At 37.9% G+C, this 26535-nt stretch overlaps 1 protein-coding gene and 1 pseudogene across 2 annotated transcripts; one reads left to right on the top strand and one right to left on the bottom strand.

The window, feature by feature from the left end:
• Nucleotides 1-24594, bottom strand: LOC146471029 (uncharacterized). 2 transcript variants are annotated; one of them, XM_085121315.1, is made up of 3 exons: nucleotides 24400-24594; nucleotides 11717-12238; nucleotides 1-661 (listed from the first exon to the last, which is right to left on the bottom strand). In XM_085121315.1, exons 1-3 carry the CDS (start codon nucleotides 24511-24513, stop codon nucleotides 296-298), a joined length of 1002 nt encoding a protein of 333 aa, XP_084977441.1. In that variant the 5' UTR covers nucleotides 24514-24594; the 3' UTR covers nucleotides 1-295. The 2 variants fall into 2 exon arrangements, with proteins under 2 accessions (XP_084977441.1, XP_084977442.1); XM_085121316.1 differs by having other exon boundaries at nucleotides 7-661; nucleotides 24412-24594.
• On the top strand, nucleotides 18434-20058 carry LOC146471030 (uncharacterized; annotated as a pseudogene).
• Nucleotides 24595-26535: the final 1941 nt, after the last annotated feature.

Genomic DNA, 26535 nt, shown 5'->3' with positions numbered 1-26535 from the left:
CGTCGCCGATTAGCGAATCAAATTGAATTGAATCGAATTGACACAACGATCAGGTTTTTAATAATAGCTGCAATTACACTTGTTACTGTCTAATAATTAGAGATTCTAGTATGACATTGCTAGCTTTCTTTAATCCTTACAATGCAAATTACCCACCTAACTGGATCTGCTCTTCAATTGTACAAGAGAGACAAATATGCAGCATGTTAGAACTAATAGTTTTACTGACCAACTGAAGAAAACTTTTTACCACTGAGAACATTAGTTTAACAAAAATAGTTTCAACCGTTGTCCTTTAGGACTGGGGCCTAGATACTTCTTCGATGATTATCCGGGACACTGAATTCCATCCAGTTCGAGCATCACCCACCACGGCATATCCACTACACGTTCCTACCCATAACTGCACTGTTACCGCGCCCTGTGGGATGTTCACACAGTACCCCTCAAACGATCGGTGATGAAGCAGATTGGGTTTCCCAGCAGATGATGGCCAATTGTTGTACACGACAGCTTCAATCGTCATTGGTCCACTGCATTCACGACCATTAAACTTGAAAAACCAGCGGTTACATCTAATACCGGAGTTATGAACTCCCATGTTTCCCTGGAATGAGACTTTCAGTGCTGTGTCATTTTGTAGCTTGTTAAATGAGCAGTCCTGGAAAAAAAGATCCAAGAATACATGGTCAAGTTATCACTCATGTCACTGGTTGTAGCTGGTTGGTTGGACCATTATTGTTTATCATCGAAGGGGCCTAAAATACGAGGAGGTTGGATAAACGATCATTCGATCATAAACTTTCATTCGAAAGGTTATTCCAGCAATTTTTGCCCGTCATTAAATCGCCAAAATCGGTTCGTTTCACTAACACTCAGTTTCCGAAAAAAAAAAAAGGAAATTATTAAAGTGCACCTAATTTTTGCAACCCAATATTTTTTTCGCTTAAATAAATCTTAGCACCTGTTCGAAACGCATTGAGCCTTTTTGCGTCTTTTTTCAACCAAATCTTGACTTGTTTTAGGCTGTAAAAGTTACAAAATCTAGCCATCATCTGTTACATGACCGAACAGTAAGGGGCATGGGTCTATTTCTTACATGACGTCACAAACTGCTTTGCATGCATTTTCACAAAGACTTAATACAATGCAAATCAGTTTGTGACGTCAAGTAAGGAATATACCCATGCCCCTTACTAGCTCGGTCATGGGACAGATGATGGCTTGATTTCGTAACTTTTACAGCCTTTAAAAAGTCAAGATTTGGTTGAAAAAGGCGCTAAATAGCGCAATATGTTTCGAATAGGTGCAAAGATTTATTTACGGGGAAAAAAAAGCATTTGGGGGTTAGGTGCACTTTAAGCTACTAATGGTACAAGATAACAGTTTACGTCTAAGGACTAAAGTGACGTCTCTTGAGCCAATAATTTGTGATGTGTAACGTTTCAACTGATGAATTCACATCCGCACACATCACAATCCGTCTCAAACCTTTCAGGGCATGCCACCCATTAGATAAATGCAAAAAGGAAATATGGATTGAACGTTCAAACCACAGGCAGCCCAAGCTCGTGTTACTTGAGAGTGTGTAAGAATTAATTACTAGTGGGTCAATGACCTTTTGTTTCTTTTAATTTTTAATTTTTTTATTTTTTTGGACAATATCTATAGTACCCTTACAATACGTACAAATAATACTCACAATACACTAGAATACAACAAAAGATAAGAAGAATACAGTTACATTCACTACTATGGCTTGCTTACATCCGTTATATCTTACAAAGAAAAGTAATATACAGCTCTAGGTTACAAACTTCTTGTCAATTAAAGTTTTCCATTTATTGTAATAACGTTCATTTGAATTAATCCTTGTTGATATTTTATTTCGATTTTGGCCTTGCACTATTGTTAGATAAGTACTAAAAACAAAGGTTCTTCATTAATAATGCAACAATATATATATAGTATTTCGCAGTTAGCGGGAGGTAATTAGTTAAATTACAAGGGTGATCGTTATCTATGATACCATATAAGATTTTTGCGGTTGAAAATTCTAGTTTTGTGGTTGTATGAGTCTCATACCATTCCAGAAAGATTTTCCAGAACTCTGATACCACCGGACATGAAACGAGCATATGTTTTAGACCTTGTTTTTTGTTTTTGAGCATAAATAGCAAAGATCACTGCTCACCAGTTTAGCTTTACATAATTTGCTTTTAGTAAAAACTATCATGTCATGTAAGGTTTTGTACTGGAACACAGTTAACTTGATTTCTATAGTGATGGAGAAAGCTAAATTTAGGTATATGCTTATTTGGTCCAGTTTTAACCCATTGGCAATAAGGTGTTGTTTTGCGGTGGGTTCTTCAAATATATGCTTCACGAAACTTTTATGTATATGGCTTTTGTTGTTATTGCTTTCAAGTTATGCCACGGTTGTGTAGGATGCTCTTGCTGTACCCCCGTTCGCTTTATTGCCATTTTACATTCCTGTGGAATAGCGTTAATAAGTCCAAAATAGGTCAAAAAATATGTATGTAGCTAATAACGGAGTTTAAACTCTTCATAAGTAAGGAAATCTAGATTGGGGTCGAGAAAGTGTTGTAAGGTGTAAACTCCTTTATCAAACCAAGTACGGAAAAAATCATCTAGTTATCAATTTTAATATCTTGGTTATTCCATATAATCGTTTTCTTTGTGCATGGTATTTTATTATTCTGCAAATCCTTAAACTCAGACCAGTATTGTAACATTCTCTCATAAAAGAGTGGTAGCTCTTTGATGTTAAGATCCTTACTGTTACAGTTACAGGTTGAGAGGAAGGTTAAGCCTCCCAGGTGTAATGTGGCTTCATTTGGAATAACCGTCCATGCCGAATTTTCGCTCAGGTGAAGTTGCTTTATCCAAATGGACTTTAGGGCTTTGTTCATTAAGGTAAAATCAATTACATTCAGAAACCCCTTTTTTGCCTTCGCCAATAATTGTTTTTATTTATTTATTTATTTTTTTGTTTTTTATTTTGGCTATTTTGTTGTCTCAGATGAAACTAAAAGTTATTTTGTTTACCTGCTCGCACAAGTTTATAGGGACTGGCAATACGGATGAATTGTAAATAAGCTTTGAGAGGCACACATATTTAACAATGTTGATCTTTTCTAACAGAGTTAGTTTCCGTCTCTTCCAACTGTTTAAGGTCTTTTCTAAAACAGCCAATTTTTCAAAGAAATTAAATTTATTACTAACCTTTTCCGAGTTTGAGAAGTACATTCCTAAAGCATAAACAGACTCTTTCAGCCAGTTGACATTGAACGGGGTATCTTCTCTGTTTTTCCATTTTCCCAGCCACATTGCTTCTGACTTCGTGTGGTTAATTTTTAATCCTGAGCATCTTTCAAACTTTTCCAGGAGGTCAAGTAAGTGACTCATTGATTCAGGGTTTTTTAGAAAAACTGTTGTGACTTCCGCATACTGCGTGATTTTTATCTCGCGTGCTCCTACTCTAATGTCTTCAATATTCGGGTTTTTCTTAATCGCAAGTGCAAGAATTTCAATACCAAGGACGAATAGTATGCCTGATAGTGGGCAACCCTGCCTGACGCCTCGCTCCAGCTTGAAGAAATCAGAGGCATAACCATTGTTTGTGACACAGCTAGTTGTGTTGCAATAGAAAGTTTGTATCCAGTTTTTGAAGTCAGGACCAAAATTAAGTCTGTCAATAAGCTTAAAAAGGAAATTCCATTCTATAGAATCAAATGCTTTTTCAAAGTCGAGGAAGCAAGACCGGGGAGGTGTTTTGCTGCGGTGTAGCTAATAATATCATTAATGAGTCTGATGTCCTTTGATATAGCCAGTTTGATCAGCGTTTATCACAAGCGGCAGGACGGCTTCCAGTCTTTTTGCGATTGCTTTCGAGGCAATTTTGTAGTCTGTGTTTAAAAGTGAGATAGGTCCTAGATTGCCAAGGAGATTGGTCGGTTTTTTTTTTTTCGGTACTAGTGTTGTGATACCTCTTCTTTGACATATTGATAATTGGCGTTTTTCGAAGCTATAATTTATACTTACAATAACGTTTTGTTTGACGTAATCCCAGAAGAATGTGTAAAATTCGCATGTGAAGCCGTCTGACCCTGGGGTTTTTCCATTGTCCATGTGTTTTAAAGCTTGGTAGCATTCTTGTTCGGTTAGCAAGCCCTCACATTTCTTTAATTGATCCTAGCTAACAGGTTGTTGTTAAAGAATGCATCAAACTCGGAGTTATTGGGATTAACATTTCTAGTAGAATATAGATTTTTTTATAAAATTTTTTCTAATAATAATAATAATAATATAATTATAATAATTTTATTAATTTCTATCGCGCAATTTTCAATATAAATTTTCAATTGCGCATTACAATATGATCATAATACAAATATATAAAAATGTAAATGTAAATGCAAAGTTAAATATATAAATACTATAAAAAGGCTTTTTTAAAAAGATAACTCTTGATTGCCGTCTTGAATATATTAATTTCTCTTCTTCAAGTATTGTTTTTAGGTCGTCAGTTTCTTTACCATTAGATAATTTCAGCTTTAAAATCTTTTTCCTTAAAACGTTTCTCTTTTCTAGATTGAGAAAGTACTTAGGATTTTTTTTCTCCATTCCCATGCCATCGCGCTTTACTGTGCAATATTGTACCTTTAATTTTTCTGCTCGAAAGTTTTTTCTAATTTTGCTTTTAGTGTATAATACTCGTTCAGCACATTAAGGTCATTTCTCGAGGAGCATAGTTTTTTCTTGCAGATCATTTAGTTTTTTTTTTGTAGTTGTTGTTTTTCTTTATCTTTTTCTGATCTAGCTCTTCTCTTGGAGTACTGCACCGTGAAGCCTCTGATTTCCATCCTTATTACATCCCATTTCAGGCCAAGATCTGTGACATCAAGAAACCATTACCGGCTGATAATTTCAGGAGAAATAGAACGAAAGTTAAACCGAATAAGTGCATTTAGACTAATATTTAGGCAATAAATGCAAGGAAACGATGATATAGAATTATATCGAAATATTACAGAAACAAACCACCGTTTCCTTGCATTTTTTGACTAAATATTAGTCGAAATGCACTTATTCGGTTTAACTTTCGTTTTATATCTGTGACATCCTTGTACTTTTCTTTGAGAGTCGGAATAAATGTTTACACACATTTTTGCTACATATTCGTTATCTTCTAAGAAGCTTGCGTTAAATTTCCAGAAACCAGGGCCTGATTTTTTACGTTGGTCGACAGATTGTATATTCAACATAATAGCAGAGTGATCTGAGAAAGGAGTATGCATAACATTACTCTCTTTTGTTAGATAAACTAAATCAGCTGTGATTAGGAAAAAATCTAGTCGGCACTGACACTTGAATGCTTGGTCATGCCATGTAAACGACAGAGTCTCGCGCTCAATCGCTCCAAAAACCACATAGAAGAAAGGACAACAGACAAGGGAGTTCAGGTAGGGATATTTTTATTGGAAATTTGTTGGTATTTTTAAATTGAAGTAGTAATCGTTTTTTTCTCATACAAATCCCTATAATTTCGCCGTTTCGCAATAGTCGCCGTGACGCTCAAATTACAACACTCACGCAAAGGTCACGACCAATATCTCTCATAGTGCTTGGAGTACCTGTGCATCAATCCTTTGATGCATATTATAGCTCATTTGGGGTGACCATTTGCGCCATAACATCAAAAGAATACATTTTTCTCAAGTCAACTAAGGTACTTTTTCCAATACGGCGGATATCTCGGACCTTTGCGGTGTTTTGCTCGTTTCGGAGCAGAATCATGCTCATTTTTGACTGGTCTCTTCACTTCTGATAACATAATTTTGAAGCTCGCTGAAAACCGAGCTGAATATTCAAATTTTGCCGTCTGTTGCTCTTCTGTCTGTCTCCTGGCAGTGCCATTAGTCGCACGGGACAGTCGAGCTTTCCTACTTTCGGATGGGAACTGTACTGTACTTCAATTTTTTGTTAATACTATAATAATTGAAACAAAAACTGGCCATTTCCAGCCAAGTGCGTGTGAATGGGTGACTACGAAGCATTCACGGAGTTTTGCAAATTAACGAGCTTTAATCGTTTATGAAACAATTGCCACTCGCATCGACTTTCGAGGTGGAAGCCGCCTCTGAGCGGATTACGGTCCAAATCCAAGAGTGCTACCTTGACTTCGTCAAGGAATTACAGTGATTTTAAAGTATGCCAAAAACGGTAAAATAATCCCCAAAACACATAAGAAAACCGGAGGTGAGACAGTTTTATTATTTTTTATTGAATGAAAGTTAAAATTTATTATTTTTTAAAGTTCGAAAGCGACAATATTTTATTCCCCATAGAAAGTCTTATTGATAACGCGCTTAAATTCCCAACAGCCTCCTGTAACCCAATACCGCTTGCACTCAAAGGTCATCGACCCAACAGTTATTAACTAGTATAATCATAGATTAGTCAAGTACGTTCGATCTCTAGGGAAGAAGTATATATATTTTTTATTAAATATCGCAGGGCATCCAGACCGAAGCAAGTCAACCCGCGGGACTTCACTTAGTCAGCGGGATTCAAAGCTCTCGCATGAAATCGAGGCGACTGGTCAGCCAGTCCAAGATGGCGCCTAAATCCCGTGACACGAATACTATGTGTCCTCCTAATGTCGAATGCAATTATTACAGGCCCTCTAGTAACGCGAGCTTGGCATGCCTGTGCTCAAACTAAGTTACGCATTACCCTCGGACACAGATGTAGACACAAACAAAAAAAAAATAAAATAAAAAATGTTACCGTTAGAAGTAAACTGCAGCGGGAAATAGTCCGCACTCGAAAATAAACAGGGTCAGAAAAACAACAATAAAAAACGATCTTAAACAAAAATGGTTCCATAAATTGTGCAAAGCACAAGCCTTAAAACACGTTAATATATTATAATAATTAAAAAAAGGAACCCTGTTGAACAACCATATAAAAAACAAAGCAATGATTTCCTACTAAAAGGTAAACGAAGTTTACACACAACTTGGAAATAAAATTTACGTAAATCCTTGCAAACGTGCCGTCAACAATAAGTTCAATTATATCTATTTGTTATAATGTGAACATGTCATATTATTCCACTCTCTAATTCAGGGTGTTTAAGAGTGCCTGACTGTAACTTTCGAGAATCGCTGGCCAAGCTTGAAAAATCGAAACTCCTGATAATTTGCCTGAAGTTTACTTTTGGGGAACTATCTTCGAAAATATTATTTGAATGTTCTGGAAATTTTTAGTTTTCGAGAATTTTGGAGAAAACGAAATAACGGGTTTTGCCTCATTAGTTATGCAAAAATTTCACTCAAAATTAGCCAAGTTCAATACGCTTGTGTTGAAACAGTACGCAACGCTAGAAAGCGAGGTCGGTTTTGAATAAGAGCATAACTCACCTTCTTTCTATCAATGGGACCTATGTAAACTTTTGTAGAACTTTGGAGGGTTTTATGGCTCTTTGAAAAATTGACATTTTGAGGACTTCGCGATGAGGCGAAAATTGAGTAAGTTTGAAGGTTTAAAATGCACCTTGGTATGTCAGGTATCGACTCGAGAGGAACATTGTGATAAAGCTTGGGTCTTCTTCTTTAATAATACGAAATAAAAAATCTGGGCAATCAATGCACGCGCTGACGAAAACCAAAGTTAGCGAGGCTTCGTTAACAAATTTGCATAATTCGCAACTGTTGAGAAAATGCTATGTTGTGGCGACTCGGTGAAAACATTGACCCAGGCTATCTTCAAATGGTTATTTTACCCCACATTGCATTTGTCTGTTTCTCTTTCTTGTTTTAATAAGGTGTTAGAAAAGGTCTGGAAAAAAATGCGTGATCGGAAAAGAAAATATTCGTCAAATTCTGGTGGGAAATTTGCATAATGCAAATCTTCCAATAAATCTTTCTGCAAAGGAATCTGATTGGGAAGGTTTCGTTAAGAGACCATTTGACCGAAACACCCCACATAAAAGGAGTCAAAACAACGTTTAATAATTCGATTTTAACCAATTATTGTCGAATCTTAACCTTTAAATTAATAGTGCCAAAGTGATACTCGCTATTGCGTTATCTGCGTCACGTCAGCAGTTGTCGAAAAGTCCTAGAATATAATGCCCACAAACCAACTTGTGCTGCGAAATTGCCAATTACAGCAACTAGAAAAAAGACCTTTATTTACTGGCATATGAGTGGTTTTGATAAAAATAAAATGTTCACATGACACTTGAATCACGTTTAAAAGATACATGCTTGTCAAATGAGATGCGAAAGTTGGACACAGGGTCGGTCAAAGTGAATATTTTTAATTAAATCAAGTTTGTTTACTGGAATGCATGCTTTTTCAAATAGCTAGTCCAACCTTCTTCAGTGGCCTTCCAAATAATGGTCACCCAGAATTGGGTCAGTCAAAAAAGCTCTCAATTCGTGCTGTTTGATACTGTACCTTCGCAAGTGACTGAAAAACAATGTCAGCTGGCACGCCATATTTTAACGTAATTACTGGTATGAAATGTCACACATGCACGGATACACGCTTCAAAAAACCTGTGTGCCAATTTCCGTTTGACAAAATAATAACTTACCTACAGTCCACATTGGCTGTAGGGCATGCATTTATCTTTGTCGAATGTCAACAACAGAAACACGAGTATCTCAGTGACACTGTATACACGCAATGTCTACTACATACATCAAAGCTCTATGACCTTTGTTTGACCTTTATATTTTGATGTCACGATGAGTGTTACGCAATGGCGTAAATTATAAGGGTTTGTATGGGAATTTACGAATGTGTTTTGGAGTCGAAAGTAAAGGGCATGAATTGAACAAAAATTGCTTACCTTGTCTCCTTGATCTCTTGCCAGTGTTTGTGCGCCATATTTTGGCCATTTTAGTACGATTCCAGTGGGTTTTAAAAGGTTTGCTGAAAATTTTCCTCTCTCTATACGATATCCCACTATAGATATATATCCCCAAAATCGTGGTCACTTTGGTAGCAATGGTATTCTTTGAAATAAATTGCAACGTTAACAACGCGGTCATTATAAAACACGAGTCGCAGACGAAGAACTGCGGACCACGGGGTGCGCATAAAGTTCGTATTAGGATAGGAGGACTTTGGACTACGAACTATGGACTGAATGCACGCCCTACAGTTTACATTGGCTGTAGGGCATGCATTTATCTTTGTCGAATGTCAACAACAGAAACACGGGTATCTCAGTGACAATGTATACACGAAATGTCTACTGCATACATGTCTTTGTACGACATCTAGATGATTGCGCACGTGGGCTCATTGGCTGATCACGATCATGATCATCAAACATCCTTTTGCGAATTTAATCACGCCAGTTTTCACCATATCGAACCCTGAGATGAATGCTTAAAACTAAAATGACGGCTCTCTTCAGCGCGTATTTAAAATCCAGCTGTTTCGCTGGGATAAAGCAAGATTTTATGTTTGCACTGTCGATCCTCACTATTTTATTCCAAGTCCTTGTTTTGTTTCTAAAAAAAAAAAAAAAAAAACAATAAAGGGACAAAAACAACTACCGAAACTTGATTTGATACATATTAAACTTACTGAGAATGAATACAAGAAAAATATGATTTTCAGACTTCAGTTCTCCTCTCAACCCAGTCCGTAGTCCGTAGTCCGTAGTCCGAAGTCCGAAGCTTACTTTAGTTTCTCTTTTATACCCAGTCCGTGGTCCGCAGTCCTTTGTCCGCGACTCAGACTTTGTACTGACGTCATTGTTGACGTTGCAACGAAAACTATTGCTACTGAAGTGACCAACCTTTTGGGGACATATATAGCAGGATATAGAGCGAGGAAAATGTTCAACAAACCTTTAAATACCCACTGGAATCGTACTAAAATGGCCAAAATATGGCGCACAAACACTGGCAAGAGATCAGGGAGACAAGGTAAGCAATTCTTGTTCAATTTATGTCCTTTATTTTCGACTCCAAAACACGTTCGTAAATTCCCATACAAACCGTAACGATTTACGCCATTGCGTAACACTCATCGTGACATCAAAATATAAAGGTCAAACAAAGGTCATAGAGCTTCGGCTACCTGTGATGTATGCAGTAGACATTGCGTGTATACAGTGTCACTGAGATACTCGTGTTTCTGTTGTTGACATTCGACAAAGATAAATGCATCTCCTACAGCCAATGTGGACTGTAGGTAGGTTATTATTTTGTCAAACGGAAATTGGCACACAGGTTTTTTGAAGCGTGTATCCGTGCATGTGTGATATTTCATACCGGTAATTACGTTAAAATATGGCGTGCCAGCTGACATTGTTTTTCAGTCACTTGCGAAGGTACAGTATCAAACAACACGAATTGAGAGCTTTTTTGACTGACCCAATTCTGGGTGATCATTATTTGGAAGGCCACTGAAGAAGGTTGGACTAGCTATTTGAAAAAGCATGCATTCCAGTAAACAAACTTGATTTAATTAAAAATATTCACTTTGACCGACCTGTGTCCAACTTTCGCATCTCATTTGACAAGCATGTATCTTTTAAACGTGATTCAAGTGTCATGTGAACGTTTTATTTTTATCAAAACCACTCATATGCCAGTAAATAAAGGTCTTTTTTCTAGTTGTTGTAATTGGCAATTTCGCAGCACAAGTTGGTTTGTGGGCATTATATTCTTAAGACTTATCGACAGCTGCTGACGTGACGCAGATAACGCAATAGCGAGTATCACTTTGGCACTATTAATTTAAAGGTTAAGATTCGACAATAATTGGTTAAAATCGAATTATTAAACGTTGTTTTGACTCCTTTTATGTGGGGTGTTTCGGTCAAATGGTCTCTTAACGAAACCTTCCCAATCAGATTCCTTTGCAGAAAGATTTATTGGAAGATTTGCATTATGCAAATTTCCCACCAGAATTTGACGAATATTTTCTTTTCCGATCACGCATTTTTTTTCCAGACCTTTTCTACCACGTTATTAAACAAGAAAGAGAAACAGACAAATGCAATGTGGGGAAATAACCATTTGAAGATAGCCTGGGTCAATGTTTTCACCGAGTCGCCACAACATAGCATTTTCTCAACAGTTGCGAATTATGCAAATTTGTTAACGAAGCCTCGCTAACTTTGGTTTTCGTCAGCGCGTGCATTGATTGCCCAGATTTTTTATTTCGTATTATTAAAGACGAAGACCCAAGCTTTATCACAATGTTCCTCTCGAGTCGATACCTGACATACCAAGATGCATTTTAAACCTTCAAACTTACTCAATTTTCGCCTCATCGCGAAGTCCTCAAAATGTCAATTTTTCAAAGAGCCATAAAACCCTCCAAAGTTCTACAAAAGTTTACATAGGTCCCATTGATAGAAAGAAGGTGAGTTATGCTCTTATTCAAAACCGACCTCGCTTTCTAGTGTTGCGTGCTGTTTCAACACAAGCGTATTGAACTTGGCTAATTTTGAGTGAAATTTTTGCATAATTAATGAGGCAAAACCCGTTATTTCGTTTTCTCCAAAATTCTCGAAAACTAAAAATTTCCAGAACATTCAAATAATATTTTCGAAGATAGTTCCCCAAATGTAAACTTCAGGCAAATTATCAGGAGTTTCGATTTTTCAAGCTTGGCCAGCGATTCTCGAAAGTTACAGTCAGGCACTCTTAATTACCTTAATCTTTCCGATATCTGTGCTGTCGCTTTCTTTCCACACGCACTGTTTCCAGTTTGTTTGTGGCACTCCACTTACTAGACTTCCATTCACACTTTCTCCTTTCTCCCCCTTATCTCCTTTTGTTCCCATCACTCCCGACTCTCCTCTCATTCCCGTCGGTCCTGGTAGCCCCATCTTCCCAAGAGGCCCTTCGGTACCTGTGTCTCCTTTTGGACCCATCTTTCCTTGAGCGCCCTTGTTGCCAATCTCTCCTTTTGCTCCTTTCCTTCCCTCTGGCCCTCGCGGTCCTGGAGTACCCATCTCTCCCGGCTGTCCTCTTAGTCCCGTCGGTCCTGGTAGCCCCATCTTCCCAAGAGGCCCTTCGGTACCTGTGTCTCCTTTTGGACCCATCTTTCCTTGAGCGCCCTTGTTGCCAATCTCTCCTTTTGCTCCTTTCCTTCCCTGTGGCCCTCGCGGTCCTGGAAGACCAGGCACTCCCGGCATGCAATTTGATCCTGGTTTGTTGTTGTCAATCTCTTTCTATAGGAGCACAAGCGGTTTTAGCCTGTGAACCCCAAGTGGGGCATAGGGCGCGGGCCGGAAGAAAACGATTTTTGTCTTCACTCTATACCCCACTTGGGAGCCTGTTCACAGGCTAAAGCAGTTTCCTTTTCTTTTTTTTTTTTTTTTTTTCAAATATCTTCAAAAAAGAACTAAATTAGTAGTTTGGCGGGATTAAGATGATTCTATTAACAATGATAACCTTCCGAACTCGGCGCTATTGCAGTAAAACTAATTGATTTAATAATTTAGAACATGTATTAAAAAGTTTTGCAACGATCGACAACATTTTACAACGCCTACCCAATAAGCTTTCAGGAAATCAGGAAATATCTTTATCAGATCTCTATGACAATGCTTTAAAGAACAGTTGCCAACTGCAGACACATAAGTAAGTAAAAAATATTCTAATTATGTAGTAATGTCATCAAGAAACTAATTTTAACTAGAAATACGTGACTTGCAAAAAACCTCGCGAAGCTAGGGCTGGGTGGAAAGCCCTCTTTACTGATATGTAGCGTCAAATGAAGAGATTAAAAGGTTTCTGAACATGCAGACAACTATTTTGATGATCATGGTGTTTTTGTAGTTTCACAGGTTAGTTCGCGGATGAAGTCTATTTCTTACTCGAGGAAATCGGTGAGGGTAAAAAGAGGAATGAGTTTGCGGAATGGAATGTGGAAAGACGTGCGGAATGGCATAATTATGCAAAATAAGAATTGCGGAATGACATAATTATGCGAGATACGATTTATGCATAGTGACTCACAGAAATACATTTAACTGAAAAAACGCACCTTTTTTTGGGCGCCAATTTACAAATACAGCCTTTTTGTAACCATTTCAACCGAAGAATGCATCACCAAAAAACCCAAACAATGGTATCTTCGATTTCAAACTTTTTTCCTTCGATTCTCATCGCATAGCCGTTGATGCAATATAGCAGCTCGTGGACTTTTATCGTTCGCGAGTGAACACAAGATTTGTAATACATTTGCATTAAAGAGGTTTGTTTATTTACGTAACCTGGTTTCCATTCCACATGAGTCGTCCGCCATTACGGGAGATGTATACAACTCAATCGAAGGCTGGTGAAACTTGACATGTTTCAAGCTTTCACAGCGCCTCGCAGGAAAAAGACGTGAGTAAAGAACCGCCTCTGTTTATTTTTGAAACTATTTATGTCACTTGTCGAGGATTTATCTGGTTATGACGAATGTGTTGTGGTTCGGTCATGCTCATTTCCGTTGTTTTACGTTTTATATTAATCAATTTATCATACACAGCCAAACACACACACACACACACACACACGCAAAAAGTAAATAAATAAATGAAAACGAAAATAAAAATTTAACCGCAATCTATACCGCAGAACTCTTTCCCCGTATTTTGACGTGTAGATTTCGCATTTTTATTTTCGAAGGAAGGATCTTGATGTAACAAATTTTCAACTCCAACATTTTATAAGAAACTATATCTAAGCAATTCGGGAAATATTTCCGCACAGCCCCATACATTATTTATCTATGCACAACTGTCACACTAACCCACTTCCGAGCGTGAAAACAGAGTGTGTGCCAAATGTAAAGATAATTATGCATGGGGCTGTGCAGATATCTTGACGCAACTCGTACGAAAAATACTGTAAGAGACTAATGTCACTTGAAGCCTCGGTAATTAATACCATACCGTAATTCTTATCTACTTTCTTTTCTTTTTCCTTTTTTTTTTTTTATTTTAAAAAATCGATATAAGCTTGCATTGTACTGGTTATCCCATACCATGAAATCCCGGTTTTAAGTCCCCCTCCCCTGCTAATAAATCGCCTCGATTTTTGGGCCATCTATTTGTAAACGAAAATTTTATTCCGTGATAAACCCCTACCACTTTTCCACTTATAGTCCCATCTTTGATCTTCATATAAACACGTAACACCCCTTCCCCTCTTGCCCCTAAAAAAGCCGTTGACATTTCCTTTTTACGTATCCCCACCCGCAACCGGAATTTTACGGTATTATGGTCTGTACCTGATTACAAGAGCCTGTGAAGTTTTCCTAGACTCAACCTATTGTTGACTTTTTTGGTTTTCCTTGTTTTATCTGATTGGTGAGTATCACAGGTCTCGCAGAGGACAGGTAAACCCATAAATGGTTGGATTGCTCAGTAGCTCAACAACAGTAACTCAAGTAGCTCTACAAACATGTAATCTAACCACACTTACACCCCAGGGGAGGGGGGGGGGGGGGGGGACTCTTACATAAAACTGAAGGGTCAAGCCGTCAAAAATGTTGAACAGAATGTTCTAAATTGTACCAGACTCTCTTGGCATAGGTGTGGCCCCAATGTAGTTTCCTTAAGGGTTACCAAAACAAAATATTGAAATAATCAAGCAGTTTCCTCATTGCACAGAACAGAAAAGCTTTCCTTTGAGGTTTTGAAAGCAGAGATTCAGATTTCCACCGCAATGGTACAAAACTGCACATTTTCAACCCCTGTCAGGGACAAGCATTTTTACATCGCCCTAAAATTGACCTCCCATTTCCCCTTGGGGTTTAGAGCAATAATAACTAACTGTTCACATGGAGTTAACGTTTGGCAACAACAACAACAAGCAAGAGAGGATCAAAAGTATGAATTCTCCATACATGTTCCGATACATACCCAGCTGTTCACTATTTATGACTTTTTTTTAGGTCAACCATACAACCAGAGTTTTTTTGTTTTTTGTTTACGTACACATAATTTTTTTAAAAATTAATTTTTATGATTCTTGATGACTGACCTAAAAATAAACCAAGGGGAATCGTCATCATTCCAATAAGTCATGTAAGACCATTAGAGGATTAACCCCACACATATACTTGATCCTCTCTTATGACAACCAAAACTATATCCACCATAACTTTAGCTGGTAATTCTAGCTGTCATAGCAGTTTCCATGTCCACATATATAACGCTTGTAATATGAAAACTCTACAAATAGTATCTTCATTTAACATAAAGTTTGAAGATACTTAAGCATAATATAAACAAGGCTGTTTTCACGCAAAAAAATGAGTTGTTCATTACATAATTAGGGACCGATCGTTTATTACGTCCTAGGGGGTTGAACGAGCTCTTTTTGGGGGATGGGGGGGGGGTAATTTTGTACCTTGTACGAAAAGTGAGGGGGGTAAATTTTTAAGGATACCAACTAAATGTATTTCGCAATCATTTTTCTCATCAATCCTAGAGTTGGTAAAATCGACTAGATACTTCTCCATATCGCTACTATTCTTCAGAGCGACAAAGCTCTTGCACGTAATAGGTTGAGTAATGACATAGACAGGCAAACCGTGTATTTCATCAAGCAGTTTATCTCTGAAGGCTTGTTTCTCTGGGCAAAAAAATTGAACAAAAGACGAATAGAGATGGTAGGCTTCTTCAAAATCTATATAATTATCCACATCCTTGATCCACATCCATACATCAAATGCTCCTGTACTGCTCTCAAACCCCGAGCTGCTTTGACCTTCTGTGTACCTTCTTTTGACGACCGTGAAGAATAGACTCCAGCAATAACAAAACATCATTCTAAGGTACGTTCCCTTACTTGAATTTCGCCTAACTTCTGATTGTTTCTCTTGCCAGTTCAGATTCAGAGAGCTAGCGACTTCCGCATGTAACCAAGCGTTGTCACCAGGGGCCCGTTTCTCGAAAGACCCGGTAACTTGCCGGGCCAGATAAGTAATTTTGGTGACAAATGTTTCTTAACAGAAGTAAATTTTTGTCAGCTTTGAAAACTAAATTTTAAAATCATGTTATTCTATGAAAACATTGGCCAAGTACCATGTCTGTAATTGTTCTGTAATCGGCGAAAAACGGGCCCAGTAAGTTACCGGGCTTTCGAGAAACAGGCCCCAGGAATTTCTCAATAATTCAACCGCCAGGCCAACCTTAGCGGGGGGGGGGGGGGGGGGGTAAAATTTTCAAACTGTCATTGCAGTGGGGCCGTAAAACTTTTGTTTGAGAGATTTTTTGGGGGGTAAAGTTTTCATACACTCGATTTTTTAGAAAACCACCGCCCCCCCCCCCCCCACCCCCCACCCCAACCCTAGGACGTAATAAACGATCGGTCCCTTAGTTATGTAATGTAATTTGAAAACAACTCAACAAACTTATCGTTTTCAAAGCGATGTTGTAATGTTCTTGCTTACAGTTTGTAAAATGTCAAAAAAAAAATGATTTAATGTGGAACCTTGCCAGTATACAACAAAGATGCATTATCATTTAATTAGGCCAAAATTTAAAAGCAAATTCTAAAAACTGATTGATTTTAGTTTTTATTTGTCTGAGACAGTTCAAGTATCAGACAAAATGGTCAGTAAAATAAGAAGAAAAAAAAGCCAAAAAACCAGTATATAATACTAACATATTCTTTAAGGCTTTGCCCCACTATAAGCTAGCATAATATTGAAACACCTACTTAGATACCCACTTCAAAGATCAGAATAAACAATGTTTGGGGTAACACGTTTTATACTTTGAAAATAAAATACAATGTGACTGGATTGTTCAGCCATTGTGATGGATGATAGTTGTTACAGTGGTGAAGAAGCTTTCTCTATCTTAGGAATATTTTGGGATGTTATCAGTATGATTCATTTGCAAGTTCTTCTAACTGTAAAGTATACACGCTGAAGGTGATTCCATCACTTATAAGTCAGAGGGACATGCACTATTCATGGTTGAAAATGGGCATGGGTGTTATTTCAACACGTTGCAACAGTTATTGCAGTTCCCCTCCCCCTACCCCTCTCTTCTCCAAAGTGGACTGAATTTCATGTTTCCTCTCCGAGATTTTATGGTTTTGGATAACCAGTACAATACAAGAAAGTAGGCTTCAAGTGACATTAGTCTCTTACAGTATTTTTAGTACGAGTTGCGTCAAGATATCTGCACAGCCCCATGCATAATTATCTATACATTTGGCACACACTCTGTTCTCACGCTGGTCGTGTTAGTGTGACAGTTGTGCGTGGATAAATAATGTATGGGGCTGTGCGGAAATATTTCCCGTATTGCTTAGATATTGTTTCTGATAAAATATTGGAGTTGAAAATTTTATTTGTTTCATCAAGATCCTTCCTTCGAAAATAAAAAACCGAAATCTACACGTCAAAATACGGGGAAAGAGTTCTGCGGTATAGATTGCGGTTAAATTTTTATTTTCGTTTTTATTTATTTATTTATTTGCGTGTGTGTGTGTTTGGCTGTGTATGATAAATTGATTAATATAAAACGTAAAACAACGGAAATGAGCATGACCGAACCACAACACATTATTAGTCGAAATATTAGCCACTAATAAATCTGCCCTTTGCCGTAGTGCCAGCCTTGCATTCAGTTTTGTATCAGTTTTCACAACACATTCGTCATAACCAGATAAATCCTCGACAAGTGACATAAATAGTTTCAAAAATAAACAGAGGCGGTTCTTTGCTCACGTCTTTTTCCTGCGAGGCGCTGTGAAAGCTTGAAACATGTCAAGTTTAACCAGCCTTCGATTGAGTTGTATACATCTCCCGTAATGGCGGACGACTCATGTGGAATGGAAACCAGGTTACGTAAATAAACAAACCTCTTTAATGCAAATGTATTACAAATCTTGTGTTCACTCGCGAACGATAAAAGTCCACGAGCTGCTATATTGCATCAACGGCTATGCGATGAGAATCGAAGGAAAAAAGTTTGAAATCGAAGATACCATTGTTTGGGTTTTTTTGTGATGCATTCTTCGGTTGAAATGGTTACAAAAAGGCTGTATTTGCAAATTGGCGCCCAAAAAAAGGCGCGCTTTTTCAGTTAAATGTATTTCTGTGAGTCATTATGCATAAATCGTATCTCGCATAATTATGTCATTCCGCAATTCTTATTTTGCATAATTATGCCATTCCGCACGTCTTTCCACATTCCATTCCGCAAACTCATTCCTCCTTTTTCCCTCACCGCGAGGAAATGTACAACGCGCGCGGGGCGTGCAGCGCTGTCGTGTTCGAAGAATTTATTTCCCACGGAAAACTATTTTACCGCGGCCACAAAACGAGTTATTTCTTCAATGCAATCTTTCAAAACAAAAAAGATTTCTGGAAGAAAGGGAAAAGATTTTTTTTCTGTTAACAGCCACACAGAGAAGATATCAGCTTATGTGGATGAATATTTAAAACCTATAGCAGAACGATTACCTTCCTATATTCGTGACACGACAGACTTCATTCAAAGGATCAAAGTCTTGGGAAAACTACCCGTAGAATGTTATTTAGTAACATTAGACGTTTCAAGCTTATATACAAATATCGACATTGACGAAGGACTCCCTGTCGTTCAGGAGGAGCTTATGAAAACGAACCGGGTCAAGCCATCGCCACAAACTTTGACTTGCCTTCTTGAAAAGGTTTTAAGATTGAACAACTTCACTTTCAATGACGAGCATTTTCTCCAGATCAAGGGGACAGCAATGGGAACCAGAGTTGCACCAAACTACATGGGAAGATTCGAAGAAAACTTTGTATACAAAATAGAGTGGTCCAACCACGTCATAATCTGGTTACGGTTTATAGATGACATTTTCTTAATATGGAAAGGGGACATGGACTCCTTAACGGAATTCATTGACCACTTGAACAATGCAGCACCGTCCATCAAATTCACACACGAAATATCCACTAATTCAGTTAACTTTCTGGATACGACAGTTCTAAAGGATAGACAGGGCAACATCAGCACAGACGGCTATCAGAAACCCACAGACACATACCCATACCTACACTGGACTTCAGCTCATCCACCACATCTTAAACAAAGCATCCCGTACAGCCAAGCGTTGCGATTGAGAAGAATATGCTCTTCTACTGACACATTAAAGAAACGGATAGTCGAATATGCTGATTTCTTTGTAGCATGTGGTTACCAACGGACCAAGGTTTTACGAGAAATGCAAAAGGTCCTCACGATGACACAAGAACAATGCCTACAGACCAGAGAAAGGGAATCTAATAATCGTATCCGCCTAGTCACTACATTTAACACACATACCACTTTTATTGCGGAGATTGCAAGAAGAAACTGGAACTTTCTCCAATCTAAAGAACAACTGGCCCACATATTCAACAAACCACCCTTAGTGGCTTACAGACGCCCAATGAGTCTTCGTGATAGACTGGTCAGTACTAAATTCATTCAAGACAGTTAATAACACTCTTGCACCAAGAGGCTGCGAAGCATGTGGAAAACCAAAGTGTAGCTGGTGCAAAGGAATTAACAAAACCACCACATTTACGGGCAGCAACGAAAACAAGACCTTTAAAATATTCCACTCTGTAAACTGCCAGTCTTCATGGGTTATATACATCATTAAGTGTAACATCTGCAGTCTCCAGTACATAGGCAAGAGCGAAACAGCGTTCAATCTTCGCCTAAACAACCACAGAAACCATATCAAAAAGGGAATCAGCAGTTGTGAACCTACGGAACACTTTCTACATAATAAACGAACACATAACTTCGACAATAACGCAATTATTAAAATAATAGAACAGATCAGGAAAGATGATATAAGCAACGAACAGAAAAAAGATCTCCTTAAACACCGGGAGATATTCTGGCAAAAAAAAAAAAAACTGAACTCAATGAAGCCAAACGGACTTAACAAACGAATTGCAAAGTTCTGGGTACAAAAATTGTTTTTAACATACGTTGTAAGGATCACCAATTACCGCAAATTCGTAATTGATGCGCATACAACTAATGCTATATAATTAACAAATTTACGGATGCAATTACCTTTAACACGTAATATATAATTAACTGTAATACAGAACCCTTCCCTTTTCAAATGTTAATTTCAATATCCGGGACTTAAGTTAGTATGGAAAACACTAGCAAGGATGGGCAAGGATTTTCTCTTCAGAAAGCGTGAGTTTGAAAAGCTATTCGATTATTTTTCACCCTTATAACTGTAGCGTCGTTAGGCTAGTGATCGATTAGTCTAGATATGCGATTTTGGGTGGTATTTCCGCTCTCGAGTTTCATAAATAGTTTCCTGCAGATGTTCTGTCGCCGTGATTCTCAGAACTGTAATATAGGGGACAAATAAGCAAATTAAAAATATGTACATATTGATATTTCAAAAGAAATACAGTCGGACCTCTATTAAGCGGCCACCCTGGAGACTTTGAAAACTGGCTGCTTAATAGAGGTTGGCCACGCGTGCAGCATGAATCTAGTATGAACATAAAAAATCAATTTGAAACGCTGTCTTTCTTTCAAGAAGCCGATCCTGTTGAAGAAAGCTAGACTTGAGCGCTAAAATGCCGGGTTTTGGGCGAGATTTTAGATGCGTTGGCGCGGTTAATCATTGCTAAATTCTGACACATTTTGTAGGAAGTTCACAGGTCATGTTTCATTTCATGCAGATGTTTTTAATTAGTGTCATGTCTAATTCCAAAGAAAAGCCTCTTTCGTTTTTCTCTCCCATACTATTCTTTGACCTTGCTTAAAATCTTGTGATAAACCCTAATTGAAGTCTTGTTAATGAGTAGCATATTCCTTCAGCCTAGAAGGTCTCAAAATGTGCCCAATTTCTGGGGGCTACGTTTTCAAAAATCCAGGTATATATTGAGAGTGTATCAGCCGAATTGCAAAGAACGGGTTGATATTCTCGTCTGCGTGATTAATCATGTCGCAATAAACTGTAGCAATCGAATGCACAGGAGACATTGCCTTCATAATGTGAATTTTTAAGCTATAAATTGTGTTCTTAATGAGTGCCTTCAAACAAAACCCTAGCAATTGACTTTCATTCATCATATCCTAAAAAATAACTGGCTTAGTTCAGGATTTCAGTCCGTCTAGTAACGTCAGATTCATTGCTTGAAAAACAACTGTGATTAAGACAAGCAGGGCTAGAAAAGTTTTCTCATGTTTTCAACTTCTTTGTGCTCATTTGGGTTATACCCTTGTAATTTGTTCCTGGATTTTTGAAAACATGGCTCCAGAAATATTGCCTTGTGTTACTTTCTCTTGTGAGATTTTATTTATTTATTTATTTATTTATTTTTTTGCATTGTTCTTTTGATTTTAAGTCAATAAGAAGAATGTATAAAGGGTCATTAGCAGATATTTATAAAATCAAAATATTTTTCTCCCCCCCCCCCCCTCTCCTCCCTCCCTCCCTCCCTGTTTTGCTAACCTAGCCCCACTCTCTCTCAAACGTCTTCTAACCGCGCAACGATTTGGCTTTGAATTCGGCGCGCTCTCTTAGATCAGAACTAAGTCATTAGACCAGCGTTTCGTTTGGCTTCCTGAAGCAAAGTTTTCCTGAGGACATCATTAAGTCTAGTGAGGGAAGAAGTCTAACGAGTGCAGTTCCTGCCTCGTCTAACATGCTTGTTACCAGTAGTCCTCTTTTAAGCTTAACGGGTAATTTTCAGTTACTCGGGCTTGGACTATTAAAGGCTTGTATATTGTGGGCTTTGCTTGAGGGTTTATTTCTTATTTTTATCTGTCAAAGCGACCTTTTAGCAACAAGTAATACGAAAAAAGTAAAGTAGAGTTTGAGAAGCAGCCAACAATTCATCATTTCTCGACACCTATACCATTGCCTCAGTTATTTTAGGAAACAGAAGCTGTTTTCAATATTGTAGTTATCTCTTCAAAAAACTAATTTTAGCCAATGGTCAGCGCCATTAAGATGAAACAAAGATAACTTCATGAGCTTGGCTGTATCGGAGGAAACATGGTGACTTCATAATGTAAAATATGTCAAAGCTGCTAAGGAGCTTGCAAACAGTAATTCAGTTTGAAAAGCAAGGCTCCGTAGATTCAGTATTTTTTAAAACGTACTTAATTGCCTTTCAGGTGGCTCTCTGAACGAAGATAAACTTATGAGCCTGGCTCTGTTGCGGTAAACGGACTAACTAAATAAAAATTAAACAAGCATTATAAGTAAGTTTGTTAAGCAGACAAACATTTAACACATTTAGCACCTTACTTAAATTTCAAGGCAATGTTTTGGAGGACAATGGCTTGAGTTCAGGAAACCTAAGTAAACACAGTGAGCTTCTAATTATGTCTTGATCTCTTCTGAAAGATGGCTCCTCCGTTGAACTTAACTTTGAAATATCAGGAAACTGCTTCAGTTGAAAATGTAAAATATTTAACAATTCTCTTGCGAAATCGCGCGAAATATCGCCTGATACTTAGCCGACGAGGCCGTAGGCCAAGTTGGCTAAAATCAGGCGATATTCTGCAAGATTGCGCAGGATAATTGTTTATTATTCAACACATTGATAACAAAGCACAGGTTTATTGCAGAAAAGCTTGAGGCGATCTTTATTTGTCAAAAAAAAGAAACTTGTAACGTTTTTCCCGCGCGTTGACCGGCATGAATGAATGGCAGCTTTGTTGAAGTTTGAATGAAATGGAGAGCGTTTACATTGAGTACTCGGCTAGTGTGCCAATCGCTCCGGCAAAATTTTCCACAAATTTCTAGCCTCAAAAGCTAAAACTAAACAGTACTTTGAAGCTTCGAAGGATTTGTTGTGTCAGTCGGACTGGAAAATTTTTTCAACGATTTCTCGGGTGAGTGTTTCTTTGTTTACTACACAAGAAATTTCACGATCTTTCCTCAGTGGTTTAACAAACGCATCTAGTACCTTGTTGCTCGCAAGATCTCTAGATGTTTTATGAAACTAAACGTTTTTTTTGAGCGGCTCTGATGCTTTTGAGAATAATTGCTTTGCACTCCGTCTTTTTGTCTGCCAGAAAGCTAAAACTTCTCGAGACACTTCAGTGCGAGCTAAGATATTCTCAGGTGGTTTTCTCCATCTCTTCAAGACGAGTCGAAATTTATTTTAACGTTTGCAAGAACCAATCTAAGGAAATATAGAACTGTTTGTAATTTCTGAGCCCTAGAATACGGAACAATCAAATAGTCTAGCGAAAAATATATCAAACGTTTTTGCTGAACTGTAATTTGCCAGTTCATAAACAGAAAGGTAATCAGTAAACGTTTATTTGCACAAACCATTACAATTCTTAACAGCAAACTTGGTTGTCTTCTTTGTGTTCAGAATAAAACAGAGTTATTAATAGTTTGGTGTTCTTGCGAGGTCGCTACTTTTTGAAAGCGCTTTGCCGTTTTTCTCGATCCCCGACGCACGAATACTAGGTATATCGCAGGATATCTGTTAAGTGCGGACGACGTATATTGAGTTCACCATGACCATATTTGGGCATTGCCACAATGTGTTGAATAATAAGTGCTAAAGTCTGCGTAGCTAACAAATAACATTAAAATGAATTTTAAGAAGCAGCCAAAATTTAAGCATTTCGCGACGCTTACCGAGCATTCAAGCAACGAAAACAAGAAACGAGGCTGATGTTGTGTTGTCACATTTCAGTTTGAGTGGCTTGAAGGTACATTACATTTTTTTAATTTGGTGCCTGAAAGGCACAGTCTGTAGAAAGCATCTTTTAGCATTGCGGAAATCTAGCATTATAGCATCTTCTCGGTACCCGCATACAACAAGTTTTTTTCCTACTGTAAAACGAGTTTTAATTACTTCAGCATATTTTACCGTCTGAATCTCAAAATACGCCTCTCGTAGAAAGAATCATTTCGCTTCTGAAACAGTGTTTACCGTACTAATTAGAATAAACTTATTCCGGCTCGGCGTCGTTAAAATGGATTTGTCTTCCTTTTTAGTTTCTGCAGTGGCAAAAAAGTATATTTTTGCAAGGCACGTAACTATAGACCCCTCAACATAACTTACATTTTAAGCCAATACTCCGTGATCACAAATTAACGTACAAAAACTGCGACAATCCTAGCAGCTGAACACAAGTTGAGGTATACCTTGTAGAAATGAGGGCCAACCGATATTATAGCTTATCCACTGGAATTTTAATAACAACACTTTTCTAAGAAGACAAATTTCCGTGGTTGATGTCCTATGATTAACTGCAAACTAGCCTTGTTGTTTTCGATTTACTGAGCGCCCTGATGTCTATTATATCTTCAGATCCAACCAAAATTTCACACTAGTCTTAGAGCGGGTCGACCGCCCAGTTCCAATCAAATAGGAAAACCGTAACACCTGGATACTAACCTCATGCAAGTCTTCCGTTTTCTGTTGTTGAGGTTTCGTAGTGGTAACGTGTGAGCCCACTAATAAACAGAGAATCAACAAAGCGACGGAGTACCTTGCCATGATGTGAAAAGTGCAAGAACTTTGCCTCTGCTGTGATGATATGAACAAAGCTGGGTGTGTTCTCACCTTTTAACAGTTGAGTGTTTTATTGACGTTTTTTTTTTTATTGCACTACTGCCAGACAAAATATTGATTTTATTACCATCCATTGACGCACATGCTTCATATCAGCGCCCAACAGGCCCCCAGGGCTCTGTGCCAGGGAAAGTGGAGTGGCCTGTAATGCTCTAATAACAAGAACCAAATATATTGGAAAAATGCAAATGAAAAATTAAGACCACCACTCTTTTCATTTTAATGATGGAAAAATGGCGCGCTTCGCTTGGCGCTCGAATTCATTTGGGGGAGGCAGTTAATTCCTTATTTTTATCTGTCCAAGTGACCTTGTAGCAAAAAGTAATGCGAAAAAAGTAAAGTAGAGTTTGAGAAGCAGCCAACATTTCATCATTTCTCGACACCAACACTATTGACTCAGTTATTTTAGGAAACAGAAGCTGTTTTCAATATTGTAGTTATCTCTTCAAAAAACTAATTTTAGCCAATGGTCAGCGCGATTAAGATGGAACAAAGATAACCTCATGATCTTGGCTGTATAGGAAGAACCATGATGACTTCATAATATAAATTATGTCAAAGCTGCTAAGGAGCGTCCAAACAGTAATTCAGGTTGAAAGGCAAGGCTCCGTAGATTCATTATTTTTTAAAACGTACTCAATTGCCTTTCAGGTGGCTCTCTGAACGAAGATAACCATATGGGCCTGGCTCTGTTGCGGTAAACTGACTAACTAAAAAAAAATTAAACAAGCATTATAAGTAATTTTGTTAAGCAGACAAACATTCAACACATCTAGCACCTCAATTAAATTTCAAGGCAATGTTTAGGAGGACAATGGCTTGAGTTCAGGAAACCTAAGTATACACAGTGAGCTTCTAATTATGTCTTGATCTCTTCTGAAAGATGGCTTCTCCGTTGAACTTAACTTTGAAATATCAGGAAACTGCTTCAGTTAAAAATGTAAAATATCTAACAATTATCCTGCAAAATTGCGCGGAATATCGCCTGGTACTTAGCCGACGAGGCCGTAGGCCGAGTTGGCTAAAATCAGGCGATATTCCGCAAGATTAAGCAGGATAATTGTTTATTATTCAACACATTGATAACAAAGCACAGGTTTATTGCAGAAAAGCTGGAGGTGATCTTTATTTGTCAAAAAAAAAGAAACTTGTAACGTTTTTCCCGCGCGTTGAGCGGCATGAATGAAAGTGGCAGCTTTGTTCAAGTTTGAATGAAATCAAGAGCGTTTACATTGAGTACTCGTCTAGTGCGCCAATCGCTCCGGCAAAATTTTCCACAAATTTGTAGCCTCGAAAGCTAAAACCAAACATTACTTTGAAGCTGCGAAGGATTTGTTGTGTCAGTTGGGCCGAGCTGAACAGACTGGAAAATCTTTTCAACGATTTCTCGGGTGAGTGTTTCTTTGTTTACTACGCAGAAATTTCACGATCTTTCCTCAGTGGTTTGACAAACGCATCTAGTACCTTGTTGCTTGCAAGAATTCTAGATGTTTAGTGAAACTAAACGTTTTTTCAAGCAGCTCTGATCCTTTGGAGAATAATTGCTTTGCACTCCGTCTTTTTGTCTGCCATTTTTCTCGATCCCCGACGCACGAATACTAGGTATATCGCAGGATATCTGTTGAGTGCGGACGACGTATATTGAGTTCACCATGACCATATTTGGGCATTGTCACAATGTGTTGAATATTAAGTGATAAAGTCTGCGTAGCTAAGAAATAGCATTAAAATAAATTTTAAGAAGCAGCCAAAATTTAAGCATTTCGCGACGCTTACCGAGCATTCAAGCAACGAAAACAATAAACGAAGCTGATGTTGTGTTGTCACATTTCAGTTTGAGTGGCTTGAAGGTACATTACATTTTTTTAATTAGGTGCCTGGAAGACACAGTCTGTAGAAAGCATATTTTAGGATTGCGGAAATCTAGCATTGTAGCATCTTCTCGGT

The sequence above is a fragment of the Pavona decussata genome, unplaced genomic scaffold, assembly GCF_977016875.1.
Source record: "Pavona decussata unplaced genomic scaffold, jaPavDecu1.1 SCAFFOLD_107, whole genome shotgun sequence".
NCBI lineage: Eukaryota > Metazoa > Cnidaria > Anthozoa > Scleractinia > Agariciidae > Pavona > Pavona decussata.
The sequence above is the reverse complement of the archived record's forward strand: the minus strand, read 5'-3'. Positions and strand labels throughout refer to the sequence as shown.

Bases quoted from the DNA above. Each gene is read 5' to 3' on its own strand.
- LOC146471029 (XM_085121315.1), bottom strand. From the start codon at position 24,513: ATGGCAAGGTACTCCGTCGCTTTGTTGATTCTCTGTTTATTAGTGGGC. The intron at 12,239-24,399 runs GTGTTACGGTTT...GTGCTCCTATAG, and splicing joins TGCATGAGGTTAGTATCCAG to AAAGAGATTGACAACAACAA. The intron at 662-11,716 runs GTAATTAAGAGT...CTTTTTTTCCAG, and splicing joins CAGATATCGGAAAGATTAAG to GACTGCTCATTTAACAAGCT.